The sequence below is a fragment of the Heptranchias perlo genome, chromosome 16 (assembly GCF_035084215.1).
Source record: "Heptranchias perlo isolate sHepPer1 chromosome 16, sHepPer1.hap1, whole genome shotgun sequence".
Lineage (NCBI taxonomy): Eukaryota > Metazoa > Chordata > Chondrichthyes > Hexanchiformes > Hexanchidae > Heptranchias > Heptranchias perlo.
Window position 1 is genome coordinate 26,844,430 of NC_090340.1, and position 21,610 is coordinate 26,866,039.

The 21,610-nt window shown below is 42.3% G+C and overlaps 1 protein-coding gene across 4 annotated transcripts in view; it reads right to left on the reverse strand.

The window, feature by feature from the left end:
- The window catches only part of nfatc3a (nuclear factor of activated T cells 3a), a 141,523-nt gene that overhangs the window by 73,879 nt on the left and 46,034 nt on the right, over nt 1-21,610 (reverse strand). For all 4 annotated transcript variants that reach the window (XM_067997864.1, XM_067997861.1, XM_067997862.1 and 1 more), the window contains exons 4-6: nt 9,593-9,792; nt 2,006-2,178; nt 597-737 (exon numbers count right to left, since the gene is read on the reverse strand). In XM_067997864.1, the coding sequence (XP_067853965.1) occupies nt 597-737; nt 2,006-2,178; nt 9,593-9,792 (514 nt within the window). The remainder of the gene's footprint in view (nt 1-596; nt 738-2,005; nt 2,179-9,592; nt 9,793-21,610) is intronic.

A 21,610-nucleotide genomic window follows, 5' to 3' on the forward strand; every position in this document is an offset into this window, starting at 1 on the left:
TGTGTCCCCTGATTAGAATTTTCAAGCTTCACTTCTAAGAAAAATATGCTTCTACCTGAAAATCAGTTTGTATTTTGTTTCTAAACATGTAATCTCAAACCAACTGTCCATACAAGAACAGGCTTTGCAGACCTTTCAGCTGTGGGTGGGCAGTTACCAAAGGCAGGTATTTAGAAAAACCATGGAAACCGCTACTAGCCTTAAGAGGCTACTAAGTTAGGTTTTAAATGCACAGGTAGAAAATAGACCAGACACTATATCAGAATATATTTTCACACTCGGTGGAGTTGCATGAATCTAATGGAGACAAATAGGAGAAAAGGAACTAAAAATAGCCATGTGGATGACATTGAGAGGGTGCTGCTATGTAGTGCTGGCTAAAAAACTTTAAGGACTTATTCCTCTTGATTTTACCATCTGGATTGCTGACTTTAACCCAACCAAGTGAAGGATAACAAAAGGAAAAGAAAACCAGATTTGAATGTAAGCAGGGCTGAATTTGGGGAGAAGATCAGAATTGTGACTTTTTTGAAATAAATAGTTCTAAACATATATAGATTAAAATGGTATACACTGCAGATTGCACAATCACGTACCTGGGCCCTTTTCAAGGAAGACAATCTTAGACTCGGGAAGAAAATTGAAGCCATTAACGATCATTTCTTCCCCACCACTGACTGAGCATGAGTTGATGCTGTACTTTTCAATCTGAGGAAGTTCCTGGGCAGAACGCTGGGCTGTATTAATCAAATAACTGGGATTAGTGAAATTACTTTTCACATACATATTTATTAAAGTATCAATTCTTATCCAATTCCACACAATGTGTTAGAGTTACAGGAAACGCTCAAAAAGCAATCATAGTGCATAAAAATCAAGTACACAGACATGCAAGTGTCACTAAGCCAATTAAAAAAAAGTACAGGTGCAAATATGCTTCAGCTCTATTTTTTTCAGCTCAAAAGATGTGTGTGCTCTGTCCAAATATGCACTCTATTCTAGCACTCTGTAATTATGAAGTTTTGGGTACCCTCAAAATCAACACAGCATTTAGAGGTTACTATCATACACAGTTAAAAAGGATTCAAAATGCTCACAAGAAAGCCTCTAATGAAATCCTGATAGTATTTCCAAATAATTGAGATGACAGGATGGTATTCAAGTATAAAATGTTCAAACACATAATCCGACTCATACTTATCAATAGGCTGATTTTCAAAAAAAAAATCCAGAGGATTAAAGAAATCAAGTTTAGGAGAAATTCAACAATGAATAATTTAGTAACATGACATTACTCCTTTCAGATGTGAAGGTGGTTCTCAGTGTGACTATTTTCGACAGGAAATGAGTCTGAGAAGGAAAAAAGGCATTTTGCACCTGAAATATTTAATTACTGAGGCCAGAAGTTTGTGTATACACAAGTGAACAGTAGCACAGCATAGATATGTGCTTTTGCTAGAGTTCTGGACAGTGTGAAGGAGAAACAATATTCAAAACAAGTTAGTAAAAATATCCGACACAGTGTATTAACCTAAGGTATCACTGCCTAGATTCACTCCACAATTCTCCACATGATGAATCCTTAATCCCAACTACTCTCTGAGGAAGTTAGAAGTTGAGCAGACTTTCCCGCTTCCTTACCCTTCCCTCCCACATGCCAATGACGAGGACTGCCTATGATTTTTAGGAGCTGGTTATGTCAGTTTTTAAGCTGATGGTAGTGCTGTGCTTCAGTAAGTTGGTCCACTTCATGGAGTGGAGGTGCGGGGAAAAGGAGAAGCTGAACTGAGATGAGGGATGCATCAAACTTCACTATAAGCTTACCTCCCACAAGTTAATCATACAGAGCCCGACAACAACTGGTGGGAGGCACAGTATCTAGACATCTACACCCTGCCAAATGAAACAGGTCACAAAAACAGCAATACCTGTGGGAAGATTTGGAAAGATGAAGAAAAAAAAATGTAGGAAAAAAAAGTTTGATGAATGTGAATTTAATACTAACAGCATTCAACTGGAATGGAAGCTGCTTGCAGTGAGACAACTTTTCCATTCGGCTGTGGGATGTGCACACGGAAAACAAGGCGAACCCTTGTATTTTTTCTACCAATGTCTGTTTCACCCTTGCGAAGTTCAATATCAGAGTTGCGTAGTTTCAAAATTCCTGCACAGTCAATGCTACAAGGAAACAAGAAAACAGATTTGTAAGTAATACATGATTACAGGAGTCAAAATATGATTGCTTTAAAGTGGTTTAAATTTAAAATGCATTCTGAATAGAACAGTCAACTGTCCCACATTAAAACAAAAACAAAAAAGCCACAAAAAATAGTTAGTACTAGGTCACACTAATAAGTTTGTTCTATGAGTAATGTAAACCAATGTAATGATTTTCATGCGTTCACTCTGGGGCACTCAAAAGGCAAATTTATAGTCAAGTTATCTTCATTTCTTGCTGAGTTTGGTGCACCTGAAGTTTAATGGATGGGCTCAATGAGTCTTGATCCTACAATTCAATAAAATTCCTGCAAATTGTAATGCATTTTAAAGGGAATATTCTTTCAGTCACTAATGAATGTAGATTCTAATGCAAAAGCTAACAGCTCATACACATTAGTTTTTAAATTGGTGTGCTACTTTAGATGTATGGTTCTTGAACACTGCTGCAACAAAACTATGACTGCATTAACCAGTGTAAATACAGAAAAATCCAACGCACAAATTTAACTGCATCTGAGTCTATTTAAATGTATAACAACTTCTATGAAATGTAAACCACTTTCACAAACAATGAACTATAACTAAAATGACTTTTAGCATCTGATGTTAACAGCATTCAAGATGAGTTAATGACTTTGGCAGGTTACTGCTGATCAGGATTATGACATGATTAAGAACATTACAAAATTAATATTTTGCTCCCCATGAAGTGTTCCCATTAAAAGAGCTTTCTCTATTTGAGGCCAGGTACCTTGTGTGAGGAAAGCCCTGTGAACCATGCACCTCCTGCAAGCAAAAAGGTGAGACAAGCAATCTGCTCTCAAACCACAGTCTTGTGTCAATGATGGAGGCAAGACAAGTTAGCCATTAATCTTAAGTCTGTTATGGCACTGGTAGCTCACCAAGTTCAGACCAGATCTGCAGATCTCCCTCTAAGCATCATAGTTGTAAGTTACATCCAACTGCATTAAGGAATATCAAAATGACATATTTTCCAACAAGCCTGGCAAGTGGAGATTCGCTTCAGATACTACTTAGGGAGCAACACTTATACCTACTCCTATGCTTTGATGCCCAAACTGACAAAGGAATATCAAAAATGTCTCTTTCACCACTGATTACAGTGGTCACTCATAGGGTTCAAAAGCATCCAGCAATTTCCCAGAAACTGGTTTCTAGTCATCGACCCCTTCAGGGTAAGGCCAAACTTTGTGAGCCTTGCTTGTAAGGCCCTTCCTTCCCCCGCCCAATCAAACAATCACAACTGATCAACATCTCCTTCTTGCAGCCAGGTAATCAATAGTAAATGTTTCTCTCAACTATGTGGACTTAGCAATTGATACTAGTTAAGTCGGCCACCCCACCTAAATAGAACTGATTCATCCCCAACTTTGAAGTGACAATAATAGTCATATTCTAGGTATTCAGCCATGTAGTCTGTTCCTGAAGGATGCAGTGGTGTCCCCCCAGGGGTCAGTATTAAGACCACTGCTCTTTTTCATATATGTTAATGACCTGGGCATAATTTCAAAGTTTGCAAATGACACAAAACTTGGAAATATAACGAACAGCGAGAATAGTAGCAGACTTCAAGAGGATATAGACATTTTAGTGTAATGAGCAGACACAGGCAGATGAAATTTAATGCAGAGAAGTGTGCGGTGAAGCATTTTGGGAGGAAGAATGAGGAGAGGCAATTTAAGGTAAAATTTTAAAGGGGGTGCAGGAACAGCGAGAACAGGGGGTTCACATACACAAATCTTTGAATGTGGCAGGACAAGTTGATAAAGCTGTGAAAAAAAAAGCATACAGGATCTTTGGCTTTATAAATAGAGGCATGAAGTACAAATGCAAGGAAGTTATGCTAAACATCTATAAATCACTGGTTAGGCCTCAGCTGGAGTACTATGTACAATTTTAGGCACAACACTTAAGGAATGAACTCAAGTCCTTGGAGAGGATGCAGAGGAGATTTTTTAAAAATTCGTTCATGGGATGGGGGCGTCGCTGGTAAGGTCAGCATTTATTCCCCATCCCTAATTGCCCTTGAGAAGGTGGTGGTGAGCCGCCTTCTTGAACCGCTGCAATCCGTGTGGTGAAAGTTCTCCCACAGTGCTGTTAGGTAGGGAGTTGCAGGATTTTGACCCGGCGACAATGAAGGAACAACGATATATTTCCAAGTCGGGATGGTGTGTGATTTGGAGGGGAACGTGCAGGTGGTGGTGTTCCCATCTGCCTGCTGCCCTTGTCCTTCTAGGTGGTAGAGGTCACGGGTTTGGGAAGTGCTGTCAAAGAAACCTTGGTGAGTTGCTGCAGTGCATCCTGTGGATGGTACACACTGCAGCCACGGTGCGCCGGTGGCGAAGGGAGTGAATGTTTAGGGTGGTAGATGGGGTGCCAATCAAGCGGGCTGCTTTGTCCTGGATGGTGTCGTGCTTCTGAGTGTTGTTGGAGCTGCACTCATCCAGGCAAGTGGAGTGTATTCCATCACACTCCTGACTTGTGCCTTGTAGATGGTGAAAAGGCTTTGGGGAGTCAGGAGGTGAGTCACTCGTCGCAGAATACACAGCCTCTGACCTGCTCTTGTAGCCACAGTATTTATGTGGCTGGTCCAGTTAAGTTTCTGATCAATGGTGACCCCCAGGATGTTGATGGTGGGGAATTCAGCAATGGTAATGCCGTTGAATGTCAAGGGGAGGTGGTTAGACTCTCTCTTGTTGGAGATGGTCATTGCCTGGCACAAATTTACTTGCCACTTATCAGCTCAAGCCTGGATGTTGTCCAGGTCTTGCTGTATGTGGACATGGATGGCTTCATTATTTGAGGGGTTGCAAAATCATCAGCGAACATCCCCATTTCTGACCTTATGACGGAGGGAAGGTCATTGATGAAGCAGCTGAAGATGGTTGGGCCTAGGACACTGCCCTGAGGAACTCCTGTAGTAATGGCCTAGGGCTGAGATGATTGGCCTCCAACAACCACTACCATCTTCCTTTGTGCTAGGTATGATTCCAGTCACTGGAGAGTTTTCCTCCTGATACTCATTGACTTCAATTTTACTAGGGCTCCTTGGTGCCACACTTGGTCAAATGCTGCCTTGACGTCAAGGGCAGTCACTCTCACCTCACCTCTGGAATTTAGCTCTTTTGTCCATGTTTGGACCAAGGCTGTAATGAGGTCTGGAGCCGAGTGGTCCTGGTGGAACCCAAACTGAGCATCGGTGAGCAGGTTATTGGTAAGTGCCACTTGATAGCACTGTTGACGACACCTTCCAACTTTGCTGATGATTGAGTGTAAACTGATGGGATGGTAATTGGTTGGATTGGATTTGTATTGCTTTTTGTGGACAGGACATACCTTGGCAATTTTTTTTTCTCATCGTCGGGTAGATGCCAATGTTGTAGCTATACTGGAACAGCTTGGCTCGAGGCACGGCTAGTACTGGAGCACAAGTCTTCAGCACTACAGCCGGGATGTTGTCGGGGCCCATAGCCTTGGATGTATCCAGTGCACTCAGCCGTTTCTTGATATCACGTGGAGTGAATCCAATTGGCTGAAGACTAGCTTCTGTGATGGTGGGGATATCGGGAGGCCGCCGAGATGGATCATCCACTCGGCGCTTCTGGCTGAAGATGGTTGCAAACACTTCAGCCTTGACTTTTGCACTCACGTGCTGGACTCTGCCATCATTGAGGATGGGGATGTTCACGGAGCCTCCTCCTCCCGTAAGTTGCTTAGTTGTCCACCACCATTCACGACTGGATATGGCAGGACTGCAGAGCTTTGATCTGATCCGTTGGTTGTGGAATCGCTTAGCTCTGTCTATAGCTTGTTGCTTCCTCTGCTGAGCATGCATGTAGTCCTGTGTTGCAGCTTCACCAGGTTGGCACCTCATTTTTAGGTACGCCTGGTGCTGCTCTTGGCATGCTCTTCTACACTCCTCATTGAGCCAGAGTTACCAGAATGATACCAGGGATGAGGGACTTCAGTTAAGTGGACAGACTATAAGGGGAACAATCCTAGCGTCTAAAGCAGAGAAGGTTAAGGGGAGATTTAATAGAGGTGTTCAAAGTTAAATAAGGAGAAGCTGTTTACACTGGCAAGAGAGTCAGTAACCAGAGGACACAGATTTAAGATTATTGGCAAAAGCACCAGAGATGAGATGAGAAAAAAATAAATTTACACAGCGAGTTGTTATGATCTGGACTGCGCTGCCTGAAAGGGTGGTGGAAACAGATTCAATAGTAACTTACAAAAGAGAATTGGAGATACACCTGAAAAGGAAATATTTGTAGGGGAAGGTGCAGGGGAGTGGGACTAATTGAATAGCTCTTTCAAAGAGTTGGCACAGGCACAATGAGCCAAATGGATTCCTTCTGTGCTGTATGATTCTATGATTAGAAACAAGGATCATTTAGCTGCCCAAAAGAAATTTATCAAAATCTTGCATGGTTGCTAAATTTATTGATGACATAAAGGTAGGTAGGAAAGTAAGTTGTGAAGAGGACACAAGGAGCCTGCAAAGGGATATAGACAGGTTAAGTGAGTGGGCAAAAATTTGGCAGATGGAGTATAATGTGGGAAAATGTGAACTTGTCCACTTTGGCAGGAGGAATAGAAAAGCAGTATATTATTTAAATGGAGAGAGATTGCAGAACTCTGAGGTACAGAGGGATCTGGGTGACCTAGTACATGAATCACAAAAAGTTAGTATGCAGGTACAGCAAGTGATTAGGAAGGTAAATGGAATATAAAAGTAGAGATGTTTTGCTACAGTTGTACAGGGCATTGCTGAGACCACATCTAGAATACAAAGTGCAGTTTTGGACTCCTTATTTAAGAAAGGACATAATTGCTTTCGAGGCAGTTCAGTGAAGATTCACTCGACTGATTCCTGGGATGAGGGGGTTATCCTATGAGGAAAGGTTGGGCAAGTTGGGCCTGTATACATTGGAGTTTAGAAGAATGAGGTGTGATCTTATTGAAACATATAAGATCCTGAGGGGACTTGAAGGGGTAGATGCTGAGAGGATGTTTCCCCTTGTAGGAGAGACGAGAACTAGGGGCCATAGTTTAAAAATAAGGGGTCTCCCATATAAGACAGCGATGGAGGCAGGGTCATTGAATATTTTTAAGGCTGAGTTAGATAGATTGCTGATTAACAAAGGAGTCAAAGGTTATAGTAAGGTAGACCCTGAGAAAGTAGGGTTCAGATCACGATCTTATCAAATGGCAGAGCAGGCTCGAGGGGCCGAGGGGCCGAATGGCCTACTCCTGTTCTTACTTCGTATGTTCGTATGTATGAACTATATGATGACATGCTGGGCTAAGTAGCGCTGAATGTAGAAATCTCTAAACTTTTCTCAATCTCTAATGAAGAAAAGCAAGGGTGCACCTCATACTCCATTGAACTGAATCTCAAACGTCCACTGGAGTATGGTTCTTTTCTTGTGACATCCACAGAAAGTTGTTCTTTTGAAGAGAATATGGAAGACATCCTTTAGAAAACAAGGATAAAATGTGCACATGCATGTTATATAAAAATTCTTCCCTAGCAGCTAATGTCAGAATCAAGCATGGATCTCATAGTTGTGGTGTATGTTTGGATTGTATTGAGGGCGACAGATAGCTGGTAGATACTGCCAGGCTACCATCAATGCTGTTGTTGAGCTGCCAGGACACATGCAGGAGCAGCCTTGTAGAGTCTCCTCAACCAGTTATTCCTCCCTTCTGCATGGAAACATGCTTGGCCACTGTTCGAGGTGCTAGAGAACCACATTTTCCAAATGTAAATGAATGAAATGGAAAGTTTATTATCCTATCAAACTGAAGAACTTGCAATATGTTGACAGGTCCCAGATCTCCCAAGCTAAAAGATAGCCACACTTTATTCAATACATTCTACCTCACCAAAACTGTCCTCCCTAATACAATCAACCATTTGTTTCAAACTGTGTGGCAGTAATCTGGATATCATCGTTATGATTGGAAACTATCAAACTACAACATTTGGAGTATGTGGAAAGAGGAGGAAGACATTAAATAGCTCTTACAAAGGAGCTTAAACTGTTTCTGTCACTTACAAAAATAGTACTAGCAACAAACAATGCTACCCTCCAGATGACCATAGCTATGATAATAATTAGCTCCTATTCCTAAGCATCTTTGAATTGGTGGAATTATATGAGGTATAACTGAGGAATGTATACATGTCAGAAACCTTTTTACAGCTTCCCAACTCCTCTACAATTTGGACAAGTTAGGCATAAACAAACAATCTGGGGCCCCAAGATTTCTGTCAAAGCTGATCAATTGTGAAAAATATTGAGTGCGTCACATCAAAAACTTCTTTAATTCAATACTAGGAAATGCATCAGTCACAAAGGTCTTCACCACCCATATTTCTGCTTACAATCAAAATGCAGTCATCCCATCTATCGGAAGCCTCTCAATATTCCACAAATGTTGTGGAAAGAGGCTTTTAATACCGTGGCCACATATTAGGTAATCACCCATTTATGCCTGATACTTTATGCTCTTCACCCAGGACCACAATTATGTCGAGGGTCTGCCATGGAGTGAACACTTAGAGCTTTCTTCATCTTAACACATGGAAGAATAAGCATTTGTCTAAGAAAATTGCTTTAATAGCACTCCTAAATTAGGAAGCACCAATGATATGTGCCTCAAACACATCCCTTTTTTGTTTAAAAGAACACTCCAGGTCAAGTTCCTAAAATGGCTTTGTCCTCAAGCATTTAATTGAAAAATATACATTCATATCAAAATTTTCTTCTTAAATTTGTTATATACCAGGCAGTCTCTTGCTGGAGGCCATCGTCTTTAGCTTCAAATATGAAGCTAGTTACTGAAGTATGATATTTCTTCACCTTTGATTCTCTTTTACCTTCAATGCAGGGAGTAATCAGAGCTGAGAAATCTAATTTTTCAGTCCTGGCCTTATGAATAAAGCCTTGAAGAGAGACTACCACTGCATGGTGAACAATGAATATTCTTCTTCATTTATAATTGTGTATTTAATTTTCAGAAGTCAAAAGGTAAGACCATTGAGATGCCTTATGCTGGAATATTCCTTTGAATAAGATTGCCAAGGCAGATGTGTCTCTCTCGACCCTGTATAAGTTATGCCAGTAACTTCCTTTCAGAGGTTTAATTATGGGGACTGTAGCTTTAAAGTAGATGGAATTGACAAAAGTTTTAAAGAACATGTAACAAATTTAACAAAGTTCCAGTGACTTCAGCGGTTATGGGGTTACATTAATAAGTGTTTATCCCTCAAGTATGAAAGGCGTTAAACAGGAGAGAAGACAAAAAGATAAATATTATTATACTTGGAGGTTTGAATAAGTACCTGGCAGTCATATTGTTTTCAGGCAGAAGAGGAATTTCAAGAACCTTTGTACTGGTGACTAGAATCTCCTGGCTAGCTGTAGCAACAGTCTTCCCAGTGATTCTGTGCACCTGGTAGAATGCATGTGGTCTTAAATAGCGATCATCAGCAGTTCCAATGAACATCTGCAGGTTGATTGGCTTTTCATTGTAACCTTGAAGCTGTGAAAGACAACATGTTTACAGTAAACAACAGCTACCAGATTTTCTGAAGAGAAAAAAAACACAAAAAATGGGCACCAAAAGACGAGTCAGGTTTTCTTCAGTGAGAGCTGCAGACCGTCTTCAAAACCTCCCCCAATTTGCTTTTTAAAAGCATGAGACTTCCCTTTAGCAACACAGCATTAATTAGTCTGAGTCATTTTTCTCCCCTCTCAACTTAACATCTTTTCTTCTCAGTTTTTCCTGGTTCAATATAAACAAGATATCTACAAAATAGAGCAATGGCACATCAGAAATACTAATATTGAACTGCCTACTCATTATTACAGTGCTCTATAATCATTCAACATATTAGTAGGCAACAGGTATACTGCAAATGCAAATTTTTCTTCACCTGCATAGTGTACAAAATTTCACATTTCATTGTAAAAAGGAATGAATTTTTGTGGTCAAGAACTTTGGAGCATCAATGTCCAAATGTAGACACAGAAATGCAGTTTTTCAAGTCTTTGATTACTGCAACTGTAAATTTATAATTACATTAACTTCCACCTATTATTGGGCAGACATGTTTCTGGCTTCTATCAGAAAGAAAATATTGCAGCAATTTACAAGTGCATAGAAAATGATCATATTGAAAATCAAAAGCCTCAATTGCATTTTTCTCTACACTAAAGGTTCAATCTGTGCTGTCCACTTTTCAGTCTCCAAACTGTATGACTATTAGTTTTAATACGGACAGCTGAATAATTCCCCGTTTAAAAAGAAAAGCAGAATTTCATTTTCAATCACAACTATAATTTTTTTTTCAGATTTCAAAGACACAGCTACAGCCATTGAAGCTTCAAGGGTGAATTTACATTTATACTTCAAGAATCAGAAGTATGAGAGCATCAAGGAAAAAAGCATCTCACATGGTGCAGAACTTTTTTTTCCCCCCCAAAAAGGCCCACCTCTTTCCTGTGCACAAGGCAATGAAAATGTCAAAACTCCTTTGTTGAATGAATCAAATTAAACTGAAAACTGTTCTATCAAAATCAGGAATTTGCCAGACCAAAAAAAAAGTTCTCATTCTGTGCTCCCCAATTTCTGTACACACAGTATCGTATTGTGCCCAGGATGCTGGGCTGTGGCAAAGTGTCAAGAATGATTTTAGCATCACAGCACTGACATGAAACGTTTAGTGGTTCTCTAAAAAAATTTTTTTTTTAAGAGAAAACCATACTGCCACCAAAAATAGCAAGTTTAGACTGCTCAGTACAAGTGAGACAAAGCTATCTAGCACTTCGTACTTGGGTTGAATGGGTAAGTAACAAAGTTCAGTTTCACTTAACTAATTTCTTCCGTAGGCTGAATTGCATCACTACGGCACCATAATCTACATCTGGTACATTTACTTCTTCAAGCAACACAAAATTCAAATTAGAAAATTATATTATTTTTAGCCTTTCAAAAGTGCACCTCATCTCTCAACACCTGAAAAACACATCTTCAGTATTTTTTTGGCAATTTTCTCCTTTTCAGAAGGTGCTGATTTGTGCTCGAGTACAACTCCACAGGCAACAGTGATTCTTTGTTACCCTATCCAAGTTGTCATGTATGTGCTTAGACTTTAAGAAGTGACAGCCTATTTGGCCATAGAAAACATCAGTTAAGCCTAATCCTGTCCCCATACAGACACTTTCCAGCTGGGGTCACTAAGGAGCACTTTACCACCCCCCCCCCACCCTTCCCCAACGAGAACTGAGAATGTCAGTCTTGCCTCAATAGTAGGACTCTCGCCTTTAAGTCAGAAAGTTGTGGGTTCAAGCTCCACTCCCGAGACATCAGCCCATAATCTAGGCTGACACTAGTGTAGTACCGAGGGAGTGCTGCGCTGCTGGAGATGCTGTCTTTCGGATGAGACATTAAACTGAGGTGCCTGGTCAAGTGGAAGATCCATGGCATGATTCAAAGAGCTAGGGAATTATTCCGTGTTCTGGCTAACATTTATCCCTCAATTTATGCCACTAAAGCATATTATCTGGTCATTTATTTCATTGCTGTTTGTGAGACTTTGTTCTTCACAAATTGGCTGCCACGTTTCCCCACATTACAGCTGTGACTACTTTTCAAAAGTATTTCATTGGCTGTGTCGCTCTTTGGGATACCTTGAAATTGTGAAAGGTGCTATATAAATGGCGGCTCCTTCTTCCTTTCCATTGTAGCTCCCCATATGCTGCCCTGGCTGAGATCAGCTAACTCAGCACAGACAAGGAATTGAACTGATCACCTTCTGGCTTAGTACCATGTCACACAATGTATTGACCCAGTAAGCCTTCGGGGAAAGATCTGCAGTATTTCTAATGCAAAGCAAAATAGATTTAGGAAAAAATACATCATTTTGAAAAATATTCCAATGAAGTATATCCTTTGAGTAAATAATTAAAACCTAAATTTTGATGGTGAAATCTTCTTTACATCGAGAAGGCAAATGTTTTTTGATTAATGTAAGGTTTTTTAAGTCACTGAAACATGCAAGCAAACCTGTTAAGGTGAATCTATGCGCACATCAAGGCGAGAGGTGGCCAATGCTGGAGAATGGAATTTTTTTTTAAACTCTTCAGTAAAAGGTCCTTCAACTTTGTTCCACAATGCTAATCTTAATATAAGAACAGTCCCTACTGCATCAGTGTGAATTTTTCAATTTCCAAGGTTATTCTGGTCTGCTTCCAATCCTCCAACCTCTGTAAAGTTCAGCTCATCCAAAAATCTGCTGCCTATATCCTATCCTGTAACAAGTCCCGCTTGCTCATCACCTCTGTACTCACTGACTTACGTTGACTCCCCGCAATGTGACAACTTTAAAGTTCTCATCGCTGTGTTTAAACCCCTTCTTACATTCACCCTCCCTAGCTCTGTCACCTCCTCCGGCCCTACAACACCCCGAGCTCTCTGTTCCTCCTACTCTGGCCACTTGTGCATTCCCTCCTTCCCTTTGCCCCACTGCTGGTGGCTGTCTCTTCAGCCGTCGAGGCCCCACGCTCTAGCATTCCCTCCCTATACTCCTCCACCTCTCTCTACTCCTTCAAAACCCTCCTTAAAACCATTGTTTGACCAAGCTTTTGATCCACCATCTAATGTTTTCGTCTTTTGGTATGGCATCCATTTTTGATTATGTCTCTATGAGGAACTTTGGGAGTTTTTCTACGTTAAAAGGCGCTATATAAACACTAATAATTATCGTTGTTGTTGAAGCATAGTATTTTACCCCAGCTCGCTGGTTCGAAGAAAACCAAAATGGCTAGTCTCCACTGACAGGGAGAGGATATGTCAATCAAGTAAGTACATCTCCTGCTCAGTAGGTCTTATGACACATTTTGTTTTTGCGCATTAAATATTTAAAATACTCCCTTCCTCCCCCTACCCCACATGATCCTTCTCCTTTAACAAACAAGAATAGGAAAAAAACTTAGATTTTAACTCGGAGCAGAAATCGGATGGGCATGGGTAAGGCAAGCACCTATGTCCCCAACCTCAGCATTGAGGGGCCTGGGCGATTTTAACTACTGGGCCTCATCTGCAGGCCCCCGGTCAGTTGCCCCCCCAAAACCAGTGGGAAGCAGCGGCTGGCCAACAAGTGGGAGCAGAATGTCAGGTGGCAAGAGGCCGCTAACCAGGACAAAAGGTATGGTCCTCAGCACTCAGGTAAGTCGCAAAGAAGGGCTTTCAGGAGGGTCTCATGATCAAGAAAGGGGATTTGTGCAGATGTTGGTCCCACTGCTAAATTTGTGGGACCCTTCTTTTAGGCATCCCAGATAGAGGCCTAAAATGTGTTCGGCCCATTAAATATGAAAATTAGTTGCCTAACACCTGTTAATGGACCCCTTTTCAAAATGTGTCAGCAATTAGCGAGGCAGGCGTCAGGCAGCCCGTGACCAATAACAAAGGTTTAGTAATAATGAAAAAAAAACCTTCTTGGGGAGTCAGGAGAGCAGGAGTGCTCCCACCCTCCACCACAACGGTAGCCTGCTCCAATCCCCACACCTGTGGCTTACTTGAGGGCTTCTGCCAGCAAAGCAGGTGGCCCGAATGATGTCTTCGCTGGGGCAAGTGGCCTGTGGAAGCGTGATCAGCGCCAGCAGCTCACGACAAATATGTTAATGAGGACCAATTTCCATTGATCCTCTGGCCTCTGTTTGGGCACGCTGGTCGTGCAGCATCGGGTGTGGGCCCGGACTAATTTCTAGGTCCATGTCTTTCACGTGACCTCATATGCACTTATCCAATCTTTCAGTTGATGGACTGAAAACACTTCAGTGAGATGAAGCCAAATATTAAGTTGTTTATATAAATTAACAGACGGTTATAATCAAAACTCACTTAACTTAATTTCAAGCCTTTCTTCCATAAATAGGAAAAATAAACCATGTCACACTATCCCACACTAGCAGTCTAACTTAACTTTTCCTGGTCAGCCTTCTGGTCCAGTCTTAAAATGAATGAGTTTTCCCCTCAGTAGGCCAGGCTCCTTTCCCAGACCTAACTGGACGGACTGACTTTGAATATGGTTTTTTTTTCTCTCCTTTTTGTTAGGAAGTTGTCCCTCCAACTTAATCAAGCTACCCCAAGATTTCAACAAAAAGTCTGTAGGGTCCTCTGCTGCAATACTATTACTGAATATTCAGCAAACAAACTTAAGTACTAATGATAGATTATTTCAAGGAGCAATTATCTGTGACGTAGTGTTCTAAAACAGGCCAAAAAATCTTCTCAGACATCAATTATATATTTAACAAAAACAGAAAATGGATGTAATCAGCATTTGAAAGCGAATGGTGGGTTAATGTTCTAGGCAAGACCCTTCATAACAACTCACAATGACCTCCTCGCTGGCCCAGATTCCACCTTACATAAACTTGGACTCATCCAGAACTTCGCTGTCCATATCCCATCAGGCACAACATCCTGCTCATCCATAACCCTGTCCTCAGTGACCTCCATTAGCTCCCTTTTCCTCAGCACATCCAACTTCAAAATCCTCATCCCCATCACTAATCCCTCAATGGCCTCTCACAATCCAACTCTGCAACTTCCTCTAGCCCTACATCCCTGCTTGCATCTTCCACTGCGCATTTCCTCCTCTCTTCACGTTACCATCAATGGCAGAACCTTCAGCCATCTTGCCCCAACACTCTAACTTTCTCCCTAAACCTGGTTATGTCTCTCCACACCTTAAAACTTACATGTTCGACTGTGCCTTCAACTAGCTCCCCTAATTTCCCTCCTGCTCAATTCTGACCTGGATAGTTGGCTATATTAAAAGGCACTATATAAGTTCTCAGGTGTCTGATTACAATGTCATAGAGAGAGACAGGACTTTCACAATCTCAGGATGTCCAAAAGCGCTTCGCAGCCAATTAAGTAGTTATGAAGTGTAGTCGCCGTAGTAATGTAGGGAAATGTAACAGATAACTTGCGCACAGCAAGGTCCCACAAACCACGGGGATAAATAACCAGATAATCTGTTATAGTGGTTTTGGTCAAAAGACCTGGAGAACTCTCCTGCTCTTCAAAAAATGCCATTTTTGGTATCTTTTATATCCACCTGAGGGGGCAGACACGGTTTAACACGTCATCCAAAAGATGGTGCCCTTTGACAGTGCAGAACTCCCTCAGAATTGCACTGAAATCTCTGCCTAGAGTGGGACTTGAATGTTCTGACTCAGGCAAGAATACTACCACTGAGCCAAGGCCAAACAAGTCATATGTTGGACAAGGGAACTGAGAAACCCTTCATGAATCCTTTGAAGACTCAAATTCAATTCTGCAAAGTATTTAAATAAGTAATATTTTTGGTGCAATTCCGTTTTCTAATGTTTCTTTTAGTGGTTTTGGAATAATTCATTTTGGCTCCTAAGCTGAGCACATAACAAGTATTCGTAGGAAAATTATGATAAATGAGACAATCGTGACATGCATTAAAATTAAAGTAAATAAATTAGAGGCAAGAGACATATTTGAATGGTATGCAAATATCACAAAATGATCAGATGATAGTTGCATGCTATTGGGATTTGGAAAAATGCCTGCTCAACTACCTTGTGCCTCCCCCTTTCTTTTGTAAATCACACTCACCCCTGCCTTTGATGCCCTTGTCCCCAGTAAAAACCTTGCTCTCTCCCACCATTGTCGTTCCCCCCTGGTCTGGACCCTATCTTCGCTCCCTAAAGTCCAAAAGGCACAGAGCTGAAGGTATATGGCGCACAACTGGTTTAGCCATTCATCGCCAGATCTGGCTGGCCCTCATCAAGCACTTTCGGGCTCTGCATTCCTCTATCAAAACAGCTCACACCAGAATTATTCTGGAATGCAAAGGTAACCCCCCGCTTCTTTTCTCCACTACCAACCATTTCCTTAAACTCCTCTCCCCTGCCCCTTCCATCCTCACTTCCAACTGTGCAACGAGCTCATGGACTTCTTTGTCACTAAGATTGAGACCATTCAGCTGCCTCTGCTGCATCCCTCCCTTCCCCTTGTCCATCAAGCCAAGCTTCTCCAAGAAGCCCCCCTACCCCAGCCTCGAACTCGCATCTTTCACGTTTCTCTCCTCAGGCCCTCTCCGAACTCATCTCGTCTATGAGACCCACCTCCTGCTCTCTTGACCCTATTCCCACTAAACTCATGACAACCCAATTTATCTTCATGGCCTCCAAGCGAGCTGATATTGTAAATGGTTCCGTCTCTTCAGGCACTTTCCCCCTCCCTTTGAAATCTGCTATCAACACCTCCTGCTTGTTCTTGCAAACTACCGCCGCATCTCCAACGTCCTTGAACATGTTGCCACCTCCCAAATCCATGCCCATCTATCCCACAACTCCATATTTGAGCCTCTCCAATTAGATTTCCGCCTCTGCCACAGCACTGCATCGACCTTAATCAGTCACAAATGCCATCCTCTGTGATTGTGACTGTGATCGCTGTGCACTATCCGTCCTCATCCTTCTCGACCCCCGCAGCTTTTGACATAGAATGATACAGCACAGGCGGCCATTCGGCCCATCGTGCTTGTGCCGGCTCTTTGTAAGAGCTATCCAATTAGTCCCAAGCCTCTGATCTTTCCCCATAGCTCTGCAAATTTTTCCCCTTCAAGTATTTATCCAATTCCCCTTTGAAAGTTGCTATGGAATTCTGCTTCCACCACCCTTTCAGGCAGTGGATTGCAGATCATAACTTGCTACGTAAATTTTCTTTTCCTCATGGTGCCTCTGGTTCTTTTGCCAATTACTTTAAATCAGTGTCCATTGGTTACCGACCTTCTGCCACTAGAAACAGTTTCTCCTTATTTACTCTAACAAATCCCTTCATGACTTTGAACACCTCGATCAAATCTCCTCGTAACCTTCTCTGCTCTAAGAACAACCTCAGCTTTTCCAGTCTCTCCACGTAACTGAAGTCCCTCATCCCTGATACCATTCTAGTAAATCTCTTCTGCACCCTCTCCAAGGCCTTGACATCCTTCCTAAAGTGTTGTGCCCAAGATTGGATACAATGCTCCAGCTGTGGCCTAACCAGTATTTTATAATGATTTAGCATAACTTCCTGGCTTTTGTACTCTATGACCTATTTATAAAGCCAAGGATTCCGTATGCTTTTTTTTTTGAAAACAGCCTTCTCAAATTGTCATGCCATCTTCAAAGATTTGTGTACATACACGCCCAGGTCTCCCTGTTCCTGCATCCCCTTTAAAACTGTACCATTTAGTTTATATTGTCTCTCCCCATTCCTCCTACCAAAATGTATCGCTTCACACTTCTGTTAAATTTCATCTGCCCTGTGTCTGCCCATTTCACCAATCCTCCTGAAGTCTATTATTATCCTCAATGTTTAATACATTTGAGTTTTGTGTCATCCACAAACTTTGAAATTATGCCCTGTATACCCAAGTCCAGGTCACTGATATCAAAATGAGCAGTGGTCCTAATACTGACCACTGTATATCTCCCTCCAGTCTGAAAAACAACCGTTCACCACTACTCTCTGCTTTCTGTCCCTTAGCCAATTTCGTATCCAAGCTGCCACTGTCCCTTCAATCCCATGGGCTTCAATTTTACTAACAAGTCTATTATGTGGTACTTTATCAAACACCTTTTGAAAGTCCATATACACATCAACCACATTACCCTTATCAACCCTCTTGGTTACTCCTTGATTTTAAAATTCTCGTCAGAGTTCAAATCCTTCCATGGCCTCGCCCTTCCCTATCTCCTCCAGTCCTACAACATTCCAAGAACTCTGCATTCATCCAACTCTGGCCACAAAGATTGACTGCCTCAAAAGTAAAACAGCAGCAAATCAGAATTGAAGAGGTAGGCCTCTTGTGCATCCTCCACTCTCTTTGCCCCACCATTGGCAGCTGTGCCTTCAGTCATATAGGCCCGAAGCTCTAGAATTCCCTCCTAAAGCTCCCTGCCTCTGCACTCCTTTGAGACCCTCCTTTGAAGCATCTTGGGATGTTTTCCTATGTTAAAGCTGTTATAAATGGAAGTTATTGATGTTTGTAGTCTCAGGTTGATTCTAATGTATTATGAACTGAAAATGCACCAGGTCAAATTTTATTTTTTTATACAGAAAGATAAGTTAAATGAAGTTATTTTAAATTAGTGATTAGGTTTTGTACCATGTAATGTGAAGTTTCTTTTGTCAATAGCACCAACAATACATTTTATTTTCCTGCCAGTACCAGGTATTTTTGCCCCCATGCTTGTTTGTGGTGCAGTTTTAATTCATCAAATGGCAGCTCAATTTTTTTAAAGACCTACAAAAAAATCCATTCTCCCTAGTAAGGGAGAAGGAAAACCAGTCAATAGACATAACATGAATTTCTTTCTATTTTAACACTTCACCTTAGTAGGTAAAAGGTAAGGAACAGTTCAGGTTCAGAAGTCAAACTTTTTCTAAAGTTTGAAAATATCCTCTGCAGTCGAGTTTTACATATATTTATAATAAACTGGAAAATGTAGTTAACAGCACATGCCCAAACAACATGTACTGTATGTGTATCCCCTTGGCTTTGCTCACAAAGGAAGAAAGAATTGGCGTAATGTTACATTTTATTATACATTTTGTGTAAGATTTTATGTAATTGTATAGTTTCTATATAATATTGAGAATGTCACTGATCATGGAAAGACGGATAAAGTGTTTGATAAGGAGAGATTACATGTTGAAATGGAGAATACATCATTATAGTGGCATAAAGTCTACTCAGCCAGTCCTACGTCAGCCGTGGCTCAGTGGTAGTACTCTTGCCTCCGAGTCAGAAGGATGTGGGTTCAAGCGCCACTCCAGAGACTTGAGCACATAATCCAGGCTGACATTTCAGTGCAGAACTGAGGTAGTGCTGCACTGTCGGAGGTGCCGTCTTTTGGATGAGACTTTAAACCGAGGCACCGTTTGCCCGCTGGGGTGGATGTAAAAGATCCTGAGGCACTATTCGAAGAGCAGGAAAGTTCTCCCAGGTGCCCCAGCCAATATTTATCCCTCAAACAATTAGTAAAAACGGATGATCTAGTCATATATCTCATTGCTGCTTGTGGGGCTTTGCAGTGCACAAATTGGATGCCACGTTTCCCTATGTTACAACAGTGACTACACAACAAAAGTACTTCATTGGCTGTAAAGTGCTTTGAGACATCCTGGTCGTGAAAGGCGCTATATAAATGCAAGTTCTTTCCTTCCCTTTTACTCCTGTTGAATTGAATTATCCAGTAGTTCAAATTAATTAATTTTAATGAAACATCACAACAAACACCAGGAACACCAATTTCACAGAACATTAAAGCAACTACCAATACACATGACAAAAACTTGAGCACTGTACAAGCTGCACAATATACAGTTCAGTCATTTTGCAAAATACTCATTGTGGTTTGCTTCCTGCTGAAAATACATTTGTTCACAAAGTATCTAGTGTAGCGAAAACTTCCATCGGGGCATGTGGCTTAGTCGTCAGTCACTTTCGCCGCAATTGCTCACAAATGGACACCATGGGGTGGGATGGTTCCTTGACCTCTGTCTGCCTGCTGCATCCACTCGCTTGGGGCTTTTCCTCACTCTTCACAGCAACAGGCTCCTTTTACACAGTATAAACAATTTATGTGCCAGCCAGCAATCTGTTCATTAGGATTCTATTATCATCATCCACAATGGATTCAAAAGTTGCTGGCAGTCACAGCAGAGAACGTATTCGCACAAAGTGGTTGGTTTGCTGCTTCAGAGTCGGTTGTCATTGCCTGCATGGGACCCTCGCCTGTGTTTAATATAGCTGCTTCCCCTGGTGGTGGGATGAATTAACAGTGCATGTATGGGGTATTTTGTGTATATCTATCTATATATGGGCAGAAGTGTGCGTGCGTGCGTGCGTGCGTGCGTGCGTGCGTGCGTGCGTGCGTGCGTGCGTGCGTGCGTGCGTGCGTGCGTGCGTGCGTGCGTGCGTGCGTGTGTGTGTGTGTGAGAGAGAGAGAGAGAGAGAGAGACAGAAAATACAAACACCAGAAGATGGACTAAAAAAAACACAAACCTCATGTGTGGGACTAAAAAGAAACAGCAGAACTGTGCTTAAAAATAAATACAACTGGAGTGGGTGTTAGAAAAACAAAAAATCGGAGCAGGAGTGGGACAAAAACACAAACACCAGGGGCTCGATATTGCCAGGGCTGCGGGTTCGCGGCGGGGGGGCTATTGGGCGCGTGGGTAACGCGCCTGGCGAAATCAGTCTGCCCCGCGCGTGATCGCAGCCTAATTGGATCCACTTACCTGGTCTTCCGGGTTCCCCACTGCTGAGCTGCGAGTCGGGCGGACTGCGCATGCGCAGTAAGGTCTGTCAGCTGGAGGAGCTTTATTTAAAGGGGTAGTCCTCCACTGACAGATGCTGCAAGAAATAGGAAAAATTACAGCATAGAGCAGCCCAGGGGGAAGGCTGCTCCCAGGTTAATGATGCCTCACTCCAGGTATCATTAGATGAGGTGAGGAGGAGGGGGGAGGACAGAGATTTTCCCCCCCCGGCGGGCAGGAGGAAGCGGCCTGCCTCTGCCACCAGGAAGGCCTGGCTAGAGGTGGCAGAGGAGGTCACCTGCACCACCAACATATCACCCACCTGCATACAGTACAGGAGGCACTGCAATGACCTAAGTAGGTCAGCCAAAGTGAGTACACTTACTCATTCCCCTACACTCCGTCTGCCACACCGCCCCCACCCCACATCTCCTTCTGCACTGCCAACACTACTTTGTCACATCACTCCTCACACCCACTCAAACCTCATCCTCATCTTACCTGCACTTACTCACCTCGCCAGTACTCATCCCACCACTACCACTCAACCCAATCCTCATACAATCTCATGGCTCTGTCTCATACATCTCTTTCACGGTCAGCCCCACACAACCTGCCACTACCTGTGCTGCAGCCACAGGGCATGCACCACATATGTGCAGTAGGCAGCGTAAGGCAAACGTGTTGAGCATGAAGGGGATGCACAAGGGTGTTTGAGGGTTTGTCATGGTTTTTACTTCTATTGATTTCTGACCAACTCACATCACATATTATATTGGCACCACTACTGCCACGCCCTTGCGAATCTTGTCTGGTTTGTGCAATAATGCCCTTTCCTGAGGATCACTATGAAGACGCACACCTGATGCCACCCATTGTGTCACTGCAAAGTGGGTGTAGGTGTATTTGCAGGGCTCTTTTGTGCAGACGACAGAGATGTTGGCGATGCCCCCAGTGGCACCCTTGAAGGATGCGGAGGAGAAGTTGTTGAGGGCAGTGGTGA